General features: G+C 42.8%; 1 protein-coding gene across 2 annotated transcripts in view; it reads left to right on the top strand.

Annotated features, from left to right (window-relative positions):
- sh3pxd2b (SH3 and PX domains 2B) overlaps window positions 1-12,323 on the top strand; it is a 51,964-nt gene that overhangs the window by 26,152 nt on the left and 13,489 nt on the right. Inside the window, exons 5-7 of one of the 2 annotated variants that reach the window (XM_071523629.1) lie at window positions 5,741-5,832; window positions 11,093-11,118; window positions 11,935-11,970. In XM_071523629.1, the coding sequence (XP_071379730.1) occupies window positions 5,741-5,832; window positions 11,093-11,118; window positions 11,935-11,970 (154 nt within the window). The remainder of the gene's footprint in view (window positions 1-5,740; window positions 5,833-11,092; window positions 11,119-11,934; window positions 11,971-12,323) is intronic. The other variant, XM_071523630.1, reaches the window with a different exon arrangement.

Raw genomic sequence — 12,323 nt, 5'->3', positions numbered from 1 at the left:
TTAAGATTTCCATAACAACCAGATTTTTAGGATCACAGTGTTCCGGGAACAGCAATATGAATAATGTTATTGCCCCAGCCTTCTAAATTGAAGCAGCGTGGTGTGTGGCATAATGAGTAAGGAGGCCGTGCTACAACGGGAAGTCCCGTTTGGCACTGGAAGCTGGAACTGGAAGCCTTTGTGACAGCAGACATCCAAACTGCTGAAGTGTCCTTGAGCAAGCTGTGGTGTCTCTTCTGCTGCAGGAGACAAGTGACTAGAGAATTTCCCTCTAGGGATCAATAGAGTATCACAAAATAATCTTGTTGTGTGCATCTGTCTTAGCCGGCTCTAGGCAGTTGCGTCTTGTTGTTGTGGTTTTGTGTAGCTCAATAGGAAGAGGATGAACCTGTTGCCACCAACATGTTGCCACCAAGTCTAGTGGTTTATTCCCCTATGGGGCTGCCCATGCTATAAATGTATACACTCCTGGTATTGTATTAGGCTGCGGCCACACTGATCCGTCAGAAAATGGACAGGATTATTGATGAGAATTATCTGTCCGCTGGGCTGCTTTGGAATGTCAACATGGTGGGAGAGCCAGAAATACAGTAGCCTAAATATTTGCTCATAACAGTGCTACTTCACAGAAAAAAGAAGAAACAGACTATACAGTATCAATTATATAAGAATCTGACCTGGAAAACCTCCAGTCATCCCAACATTATATCAGGCTTTCTCTTTTTTATCTTTGTTTTGGTCGTACTGTTGTCTGTGTTCGCCACTATTTCTTCCAAAACAAATATAGGAATGACTCTGATTGGCTAAATGGATGGTGACAAATCCTTCTGTCCGGAAAAAGTGGGTTGAACTTTCTGTTCATTTTCTGTCAAAATGATGGAAATGTGACAGAGACTGACACGTCATCAGCCCTGTGCAGACAATGGACAGCTCTCATTGAAAGAGACGGACAGACACAACAGATCAGTGTGTGTTAAGGCCCTTCACCGAACATTCACCAAGTGTGTTTAGCAAAACATAAGACTGCAGGGATTCCCCTTTAAAGGGAGTTTAGCGGTGTGCTCTGATGTGTTGGTGTTATCTGTTTCACTATTAGAAATGCCACCGCCATGCCACTTTACATCTGCTAAGTAACGGATAATGTACAGCCTGTAAATTATCTGGCTTATTACACGGCTGCTTACCAAAGACATTAATCATTTGAGACAGAATATTGATTTAAAATGCTTTTATTACAAGCTAAAGTAATTTACAACCCTCCTCCAAAAATAGTAGCTCAGCAGGACTGCAACCATAGAAACAACTGTAACATCCATTGGCTAGACTGTAGCAGAACTGTAACCATAGCAACGTAAACAAACCCAGTAAGATTGCCTTTCAGCCTCTAACCAACAATGAAAAGTTTAATTCTCTCTAAATAAATTAAAAGTAATAGTGGTAAAATCTTTCATGTTTCTAACCGGTTAGCTGGAGTAAGGAGTAACGTCTTTTCGGCAAAAGGTGTCGAATCGATACTTAATTTGATGAAAAATGAACAAAACAAACCAGATTCTTGGAGCCTGCTGAGTGATATGAGATGTGAAACAGCGGTCTGGTATTCAGAAATAACAGGGGGTGGATGAGTTGGTATCTTGTGTTGTGGTTTTAACTATCTGGTTGTCAGGGATCCTGGCCAAAGGGGAAGAGCTAGCTGGTGCTGAGCTTGCTCCAGTCAGCACATCTACAGCCCATGTTGCTGTTTAGTTTTAAAAGGCTCGCCTTAGGGCCTCTAAACCATACACACGTCTTTGGGTCTTTCTGAGGGGGGGAAATTTGAGGATGTTTTTGCAAGGTAGTTCTGACCCCGGCCTTAGTCATGCCTTCTTGCATATTCAACTCTTGTTTTTTTGTCATGGAGCCGCTGCTCTTATCCAAAACGACCCGCAGAAAAAAGCCTCGTTAAACCATCACTGTACAAATTACTGTCATCGTAAAGTAAAGCTCTTCTGATGTGGTGCTGATGGGCTTTTTGTCACTTCTTCCCTCCTCAATGAAAACAACAGATCTCAAGGCCTGTTGCCAGTTAGTGAAGACTGTGTTTATGTATAGTAAACAGTGGTGAGGACTGGCGGGGGGGTGGCGAATGTATGGCTCTGCTTCATCAAGAGGGTCGTTTGGGGTTAAAGGAATGTACAGCTGGAAGAGGCAACATCTTTTACCCATTATCTGAAAAATAGGAGTGTGGGGGGTGGGGGGGTGGGGCATGTTGCGGGTTTGTGTCTGTGTGGGTGTGGATGTTTATGGGAAGGAATAGTTTTGCCATTCAATGGAAGTCTGTGGGATTGCTGCAGTCACAGTTGTTATTGTGGAAGAGTCTGAAAGGTTGTTCTCATTTAATTGATAGTTTGAGTAATGTTTTGTTGTGGACTTAGAGTTTAATAATGGCCTTTTGATTGACATAACATCCACACATTAGCAACAGGGTGATAGCTGTCAGGAATCGTCCGCCTCTGTATTCAAATAGAATTAGAGTTGTATTGAATTGTGAAGCCCATATCTCATATCAAATTGTATCGTGAGATAAAGAAATCGTCCCGTACAAAGAATTCAAAGAATATGACTTGAGACCTTTTCTGAATCATTAATGTTTACCCTTCAATACACCTGGTCCACCAAGCAGAACCTATTTCAATAAAATTGGGCTGGCGTCGGCATCTAAGTCAAAATTTTGTTGTTGTTACGATACTAGTGGCAGGTGAGCGTACCATTCACCACTTAGGGAAGACATCCAGTTGATTGACAGGTCAACTGACCACCCTGGGGTCAGATCAAACCTTCCTCCCTCACCCTATTTCCTTAATTCTCTTATCAACTCCCCTCACCCTGAGGTTCAAAGGCCTGTCTGGGTGATGAGTTTCAACCACCTTCATACGCAGTCAGCTTGACAAGATGAAACCGGAGAGCCATTACAGTTCTTTTTCATGTTTTTGCTGTGTCAGCCCTTCTGTCGTACAGCTGAAGCCTCAACCTGACTCATATGGAATTCCCCTGGTTATGAAATCGTATGTTATTGTTCAAGTCGGGAAACGCAGTCAAAAAAAAAAGAAGAAAACTGGGATTATGTGCATAAACCAAGTGTAAGAGTGCTGAGCTAGGATCACTAGTCAAGTCATGCAACTTAGTGAAGGGCATCACTTCAGAAAGCTGTGTATCCATTTAGGAAAAGCAACACTTCCACCTGACATTAATCATTTTATCCTCCTAAAGATACCTATTTTGTAAACAAAGGAATCCTAACTTTATTAATATGTCATAATATGCTTTATTCTCATGCCAACAACATTTTTTTTGCGAGAGGCAAACTAGTCTTAGATGAACACACTTTCTCTAAGATACTTTATGTATGCAGACACTTTTTACTGAAAACTTGGCCAAGAGATTGGCCCTTTTATAGATATATATATATTTTTTTGTAGGATCATTTAAAATATGCATGTTTTTGGAGAAGGAAAGGTTATGGAGAGGGTGCCTTGAGGTAGTAGATGGAAATATACTACATAATTTAAAAGCTTAAACCTCCTTTGTTGGTGTTTGTCAGGCCTCAGAAACCCCCATTGTTTGCATATACTGTATGTGCTTTCATGTGCGCTGTTATTGTGTGCCGTCACATTGTACATTGTACTGGGAGTGCACAAGTAGATCTATTATTTCCCTGTCTTATTTTTCCTCCGTCAGACACACACAAAGACACACACACACACACACACACACACACACACACACACACACACACACATACACTCACACACACACACACAATTACCTTAATGCTGCCCGCTGTAAAGAACACCCATAAAGTCCATTTGCTGTAATGCGCCCCGAGCCTCCCTACCGTCTGCTCCCTGGGGAGAATTGTAATGAGCGGACGGGCTGCAGGCTGACAGGAGGAGGGGCATAAATCCAGGGAGAGGATGGCCAATTCAGGACGCACTCTGACCCCAGGCATAGCGCGCCGTTCTGGGCTCCAGGACCGCGCGATGGAGGGTGCGCTGGAGGTCACCCGTAAAAATGCTTAAATCAGCTAGTGAGCTTTAGAACCTCTTGGTGTGAATTTAGCTGAAAAGGGAGATTTGCGGGTCATAAAAAAAGCATTTTAATCTTTGGAAATTGCATGCACACATGGGTCAACAAACATGTACGTGGGCGCACACACACACACACACACACACACACACACACACACACACACACACACACACACACACACACACACACTCCCCCTGACCTTGTGGCTAATGGAGAACACTGGTTCTACTTTGTCCATGGCAGTGGTCCCACTCCTTTCCTTCAACACAAGCTGTTGGCATGGACTTGTTCTGGTCCTAAGTATGACAAGGCAGTGTGTCACACTAGACAAGGACACCTTGACTGGTCTTTGGCCTCAGTTCCATAGCCGTCAACCCTGATGTTATATCTGAGAGAGAGAGAGAGACTGCAACTCTCCTCCCTTAAAGGACAGTATTGAAGCACTTAGGATTATTAAAATCAGAGGCAGAGGCCAGCAGTGGAAGCTTGATGGATAGCATTGAGGTTTGCCTGCCAGCAGGAAAGAGGGAGCGGCCTAGCTCCTGCACCGCTCCACGGAGTGATAATCACCGTGCGGTCCACAAACACTTGGTGGTTGGCGGCAGTCATTCTGTCGTCTGGTTGGGGGCGTCAGATTGTAGAGGTGATTATCTGTCTCTCTGCTGCCCTTCGGAGGCCCGGTTGAAAGATGAATGAAAGAGAGAGAGAGAGAGAGAGATGGAAGAGGACGAGAGAGAGATAGAAAACAGACACCAGAGAGAAGAGAGAGAAGCAGAGCGGAAGAAAGAAAGGGAAAGAGATTGTGTGATAACTTGTCTAATCGTGTGTGTGTGTGTGTGTGTGTGTGTGTGTGTGTGACAGAGAGAGAGAGAGGTAGAGAGATCAGACTAATAAAGAGAGAACTGAATGCGGTTGTTTGTCTTTCATCTCCAGCAGTGTTGTCAGACCTTGTCTCTCTATGCCTCTAGTGATCCTCAGCAGAGGCATGAGATGAAGGAGGAAGGTAGGCGAGAGGGATCAATGAGCTGAGCTTAGTGCGAGGAAAGAGAGCAGAACCAGATGGCATGACGGAGCAGTATTTCAAAAGAGGAGGGCAACGTTATTACTTTTCCGCATTATTGATGTGCTTTTTCTTTTTGAAATCTTAACTCTGTGCCTCTCATATCAGAAGTTCTTACACTAATGGGGACAATTCCAATAAATATGGAAATAATACTTGAATTGAGGTCCAATATTAACTATTCTGTCGCATTTAGGCTTGGGCGATATCCAATTATTATCGAATATTGGCCCAAGCCTAATGCCATTTAATGAAAATAGAACTTTTATCTTTACGTAGGACGTTTGTGGGATGGGACTTACAGATTCTTTTGTTTTTAAAGTCTTTGAATGTCTAAAAAAATATATAATAATCATTTGCTCCATGTCTTTCATACACAATAACAGCATTTATCTCTGTGTAGGAAGATAGTAGGTTGGGACTTACAGATCTTTTTGCCTGAAAGTGCTCCTAATGTCTAACAAATATATAATAATCGTTTGCCTTCTGTGTGGGCAAAACGTGCTGACGACCATCTTTAACCTCTGTTTAACTTGTGTACATGTTGAGCTGATTGCACTTGTCAGTTTGTGTATTTCTCTAACTTCTCTAACCTGCTGTCTTCTCTGCCTGCAGGCCCTCATTCAGCTGCCAGTCTACATCTCCCAGTGCGAGGAGGTCAGAGTGTTTTTCGAGACCAGACCTGAAGACCTCAACCCACCCAAGGAGTGAGTACACACACACACACACACACACACACAAAGGGGAAGTACACAAATGCAGACAGACAGACAATCAAGAAGTGAGTACAAGAACTCAGACATGCACTCAAACACAGATACACAAGTACATAAATATACACATTCTTCTCTTCCCAAGCCTCCCATCCACCACACACACACACATACATACACACACACACACACACACACATACACTCGGCTCCTCCAGCATTACAATCTTACCCTGAGGCTGACAAACAACCCCAAACATCCCTCATTGTTCTCCTGACGGATATCATTTCATGTCATGTCATGCCCCGGCGGCAGTTAGCTGCGTCCCGGCAGTAATCAGCGCTACACACATTACACCGTTTAATGGATATGATGTCATACTCCTGCTGCTGTACCTCCGGGGCTTCTCTAACCTACAGAAACCCATTTAACGAGTCCTTTAAACCCTGAGTTTGCGTTTTCGCATGTAGCGGCAGCTCAGTTCAGACGATTGAGGTAGGCCTGCTCAGTTGTCTCTTGGAAATATCACTCAACACATTAGTGTCATACCCAGTGCTGACAGTTACTATGTGCCAAAACCAAGCCATAAAGGGACTACGACCACCACGACCCAACACACACGTGCACACATACGCATGCACACACAAGCCTCGGTTACAAACGTGTTGTTATTAATGTTACCAACACCTTTAGGGCGGTAGAGGTTACAGGCGACTGGTTTCATGGAGACCGTAACGTGGGGCGCAGACTGTGACCCTGGGGACGTTCTCACCACCAACAGCTGTCAGCTGAGGCATTAGTTTTAACCTCTCTGTCATCGCATGCTGATGTGTGGCACCGGGCGTTGAGAAGTCGCTTCGGTCGACTGGAAATTGGGTTGATAAGTCCTGTGATATATGCCTCGAGTGCATGTAGGGGCAGCGGTGGCGTAGCGGCTAGAGAAGAGAGTTTGTGACTGGGAGGTTTTTTGGTTCGTATTGCTGGACTAGGTGGGAAAGTCTGGGTTCTGGAAGTGAGCGTCTAAGATTCTCTACTCTCTTAAAGTCCCCATGAAATGAAGTCCCATTAGTTTTACTTCCTGGAAAACACAGTCGCTTTAATGGTGACCTCATGCTGCACTAATAGGTGTAAATATACATTTCTAACCAACAAAACCATCAGATCCGCACCCCTCCCATCAAATAAAACTGCCTTTCTCTCCCTGACTCATATTCCATTAGTTTAGGCTTTTGAACGATCCTTCACTGCCTTATGTCCCACCACAAAATCAAAGTAAAGATGCCATTTCATGGGGTCTTTAATTTTTGCTATTGGTATGTCCTTGAGCAAGGCACTTCCTCTGAGACTGTTTGGTGGCAAACTGGGCAGCTCCCAGGTGTGAGTGTGTGTATTCATGTAATTTTCCCTCAGTCAGCTTACCTCAATCAATGAGGGGTTTGTATTTATCATGGCAGCATACAGCCCAATATGTTGACTCAGAAACACTGTTGAGCCAGTTAAATTGCAAAATCTCGCTTCACTTATGCATTAATTTTTAACACTCTAGCTCATGTTTTTTTTTCTCAGCTTCATATTTTCGCACAATCAAAGCATGTTTGCCTGTGCAGGATTTTATTTCTTTCTCAGTAGTCAAGTCAAGTCAATTTTATTTGTATAGCTCATTTCATACACAGGTAAGTTCAATGAGCTTCACATAAAAAGGCAAAATAGTAACAATAAACAAATAAGGAGATAGAATACACACATATATAAAATACTCCACATAAATAAAATAACCTTTCAGCCACATATACAACACACACACACACATACAATACAGCTTTTTATAACCCCTGTCCTATTCATACAACAGCACTCACACACACCTAGACTTGTTAAGGCTTTTAGGTGTGCAAAAATTAATTTATTTTTCTAGCTTCATATTTTCAAAACAGCTCTTTTCATTTTTAAGCCTTTTCTCTATAATGTTTTTAACAAATCTGTGTGTCTAGTGAGGGACGGCACATCTTGTTTTACTGTTCAGCACAATACCTGTCACTATTAGCACATCTTTTTGAAAGCAACACCAGAATTACATTCACAGTCTTGGTATGTAGCTAATGCTCTTATCAGGAGTGACTTACACTGAGTGAGCAGATAGGGGTTCAGTGTCATGCTCAAGGACAATTAGACAGGACACATAGCTGTTATGGGGATTGAAAGTGTGACCTTCTGGTTATGGGACAGGCACTCTAACCACTAGGTCACCCTGCCATAATATGTGTTGTCTGTAACTAGGCATGTGAATGGATTGAACGTCACTTTGTAAGTGTAGTACTGTCTCCTGCAGCTAGGTAGTTTCACAAACCTTGCTACAGTTCTTATGTTAATATGCCACACAGCAGGTGCTTCTCTCATCCCTGGCTTTTAACAGCTCTAACATTCTGTATCTGTCCTCATGAAAAATAAACTGCATCCTATTAGTGTGTTATGAATATGAAAACACTTGCTTCACTTGAGTATTTAAGAAAGGACTCAATAATAATCCTTCTCATCTTATGATGCCATTTGAAGCTTTTATCAGAGCAATCCTATGATTGAATATCAAACTACCCATTAAAAATTGGACTAAATCTTTTCGGAACTAGACTTCCAACAAAAGTGTTGGTTATTGTATTATAACACAAAGTACAACGCTCCTGACACAATGTCATTTGCCCAACCACTCAGTATGCACAAATCAAGTAAGAGCAAGGAGTTTTCCAAGTTAGGAATTAATACTTGTGTACTCATTATGTGAGGATACTTTTCATTCCTCAGTGGCTGCTTGCCAGTTTTATGATTGCAGTCAAGAGTAGACAGACAAATCTACAAAATAGTCACCCAGGGCCTAATTGTCTGATGACAAATGCACAAAATGTCTGGAAGAACTGAAGGCCTGTCTGCCATGATCTGTATGAATGGTTGCTGACTGCTAGGTCTCTCTCTCTCTCTCTCTCTCTCGCTCACTCGCTCGCTCGCTCACACACACACTTAGTCTTCTGTCCTCCCTCGGAGATGGTTGCCAAGGACACATACCTTCTCAGTCCTCATACAAAACCCCAAGCATGCGGTGGGAGAGGGAGGAAAGAGAGGGACCATTTACTGGAGGAAGATGAATATAGAAAAGACCTTGGTTTGTCTTTATTGAAATTGGATTACAGCTCTCTGCTAATGCAGCCTGTTGGTTGGCTGACTGACAGCAGGGCTGGTCTACAGACACACCGGCCACCATGGAAAAAGATTTATCACCCGTCTATAAATCTACTTCGCAGAGAGGGACATCTCAGGAGGAGGAGAGAATGAGAAGTTGGACGAGGAAGAGGAAAGGAGTTCTTATAGGAAGAGGAAAGAAGAGGGTGGAGAAAGAAGGGAAGAGGAAAAGAGAGGGCATGAGAGGGAAGATGACGTAAAGGGAGGAGCCTGTGTAGAAAGAGGAAGTGTTGTGAGGAGGAGGGAGGAGAAGAGTGGAAAAGGGAAAAGAGAGGAGATCATATACGAAGAAGTGAGTAGAAGATAGAGGGAGAGGAGGAGAGGGAAGGAAAGGAGATTAGACTTTATAAGAAGACACTAGAGGAAAAGGGGCTGAGAAGAGGAGGGGTTGGAAGGAGAGTAAGAGAGTTAAGGAAGAGAGAAGATGGAAAGAAAGGAGAGGAGCCTGTATACAAAGAGGAGAGGAGTGGGAGGAGCCTACTACAACAGAGAGATAGAAAGAGAGAGAGAAGATTATGAGAAGGGGGATCGATTACTCACTCAAATCATTATTCTGCGAGACCTCTGTGGTTTGGCACCTGTTTATGGCATCGGCTGGCTCCGAATTTAGAAACCAGCTGGCTTTTAGTTTAATAGGCCCCCGAGAAGTGAAGCCCGGAGTGACTCTATCCCTCTCCTAGCTTTGGTAGACGTCACCCCATCTTGCCTCTTTTGTGCAACAGTCCAGACTGACGCAAACCCAACTGTCTGCTCTCTGTGGTGATGCTCTGTATTCCTATTCAACAGCTCCCTGGCCACCATGACTCACCCAAATTATTGTTATTATTTGATGTGAGTGTTCACATGAAAGTTGGAAATTGAAGTCGGCCCAGTAGTGGTGAGATTGTTTTTTAGTAACGGGGTACAGAATAACACGTGAGGGGGGGGGGGGGGGTGATTTGTTTGATCCAATGCTCTAAACTGGTTAAAATACAGTAATTATGTTAGACCAAGCCTTCAGATCATTGGCTCGGTCTGGTGCATTGCTTGACCCTGTTTTCACCTCAGCTCCAAACTAACACACACCCACACACACACACACACACATTGCTGCCCTTCAATAGTCCAGATCATCCGTATTGCTTGGGTTGGCCTGCCTAGGGTTTTCTTTCAGTAGTGCGTTAATGGCTTCACTTATGGGTAAAGATTTATTGTGACTTGAGTCTTGACAATTAACAGCTCTGCCAATCGAACAATGCTTTATGTGATTGAGAGCATTCATGTTGATGCAGGAAAATGAAAGGAACAGTCGCCAAGGAAAATGAGCAAGGGAGATGGAAGTGGAAGATGTGAGATGGAAAGAGGAAGAAGAGAAAAGGCTATAAAGCAAGGGGGGGATATTTAGATTGCAAGGAGGGGGAGACACACAGAGAGAAAGAGAAAGCAAAATGCTTAGCTTTAGCCATCATTGACTTTTTGGGCATCTGGACATTGAATCAGCTCCTGACTGCTGCTGTGGAGTGATGGACTATTTGTCCTGCTAATGGCTAAACCAGACACAGCAGATGCTGTATCGAATTTAACATCAGACGTAATTTCAGAGATCAGCTATCTAGCATCTCCCTGTTCACACAGGCCACAGAGAGAGAAAAAGAGAGAAAGAGAGAGAGAGACAGAGACATCCAGAGAGACAGAGGGAGAGAGAAAGACAGAGACAGAGCCCTATTCTTTCTCATATGCATCTGTAACATTGTAATACATCTGACAGAGAAAGGTAAATGTTACTGCAATCAGTTTAAGTGCCTGGCTAGAATAATCAGTGTAGGTGCTGTGCAGTTAATATTTGGAAGTGACTGTACATATGAAGGCAAATCATAACATTTGAAAAGTGTACAGTGTTGATACACAACACATTGTCCTACTATAGCTAAAACATGTTCAAGCCAATTGGAAATATTCATAATGGCCAGGAACATTTCCTTTACCTCTGCAAATTTATTTGATATCTCCTGGTGGTAATGTGATTATTTCCTCTGTTTTCCAGGGAACCCATCGGAAAGAAGAAATCAGGTAAGACACAGCTTTATTTATGTATTTGGAATTAATATGGGGTAAGACGGTGTTTGTTATGGTGTGATATTTTATTTTGTTTTTGAAATAAAAGGCTAAGTGAAGTGGAGAAATAGATTCAGGTATGTTTAATAAGTTAATTATTTTACCGATGGGTGAGCTTTACAGCATCAGGACAGTTTGGATACAAATCAAATCAAGTCAAATTAGTTGTCAGCCATAGAAATATATGCTAAATTTACTTTAAAATACTTCATAATTTTGGCAATCATTGGATTGAGCTCTATGGCAAACCCCATACAAGAAGGTTAAAACAAACCATAAAAAGTATTTAAATGCTATTTGACCGAGGTCTGACTTCTTTTCATTAGCAATACTGTCATTCCTCTGCAATATATTTATGATATATCATTTTTTAATACATGACATTATCGCCATCTAGTGGTGACATAGTATTGCACATATTCTCTGTTGTATTAAAGGGACATTCCACTGCAATATAACATTTAGCTCATTTAAATACTATCACAGGCCTGATTCCCTCTTGAATATACAATGTTCTTGACAGCCAAATACTTGTATCTGAAACGCACCGGTCTGTGAAATATAGGCATTTAAATTTTCTTTCTACCCTGAACAGTCTCGGCTTTTTGCCTTGTGTTGAGTATTATTGGCAACAAAGAAACCATCTTGCCATTGTATCACTGTTTCTTGTTATCTTATTCTCTCTATCTTCTCCATTCATCTAACATTCTTAAGTTGCATCCATGTCATTTTTTTTCAATTTTCTTCTCCATTCATTTTCCTTTCCATCAGGGATTGTGGAGAGAGCGACTACTTTCCTAAAGCGAGGTAGTAACAGACTGTCATGCTTGGCCGTGCTGTGTGTGTGACCCCGCGGTTTGCTAGCGGCCTGATCCCCCTCTCCTCCCCTGGCCTGGGCAGGTGGGATGTGGCTCTGTTGGGGCTTGCTTTGGTACCGTAGGGAAAGGTGGAGTATAGTTGGTGAGCTTTAGAACCAGTGTGGGGGATTTCTTGGGTGCATTCAAGTGTGGAGTGATGGGATAGAGTAGAGAGGGCTGAAGATGATGGCAGGGTTTTACTGTGTAGCTGAATTAGAATCATATGCACCATGGATACAATAGGCAATTTCTTGGGTCATGTAGATTGGCAATGTTGCCAGCAGCAAGCAACAAAGTGAGGCA

The sequence above is a fragment of the Centroberyx affinis genome, unplaced genomic scaffold (genome assembly GCF_046629955.1).
Source record: "Centroberyx affinis isolate AG114_WGS23_722 - 3 ecotype Tasmania unplaced genomic scaffold, CSIRO-AGI_Caff_v1 ptg001096l_1, whole genome shotgun sequence".
Lineage (NCBI taxonomy): Eukaryota > Metazoa > Chordata > Actinopteri > Beryciformes > Berycidae > Centroberyx > Centroberyx affinis.
Note: the sequence above shows the minus strand (reverse complement) of the source record. Positions and strands in the feature narration are given on the sequence as shown.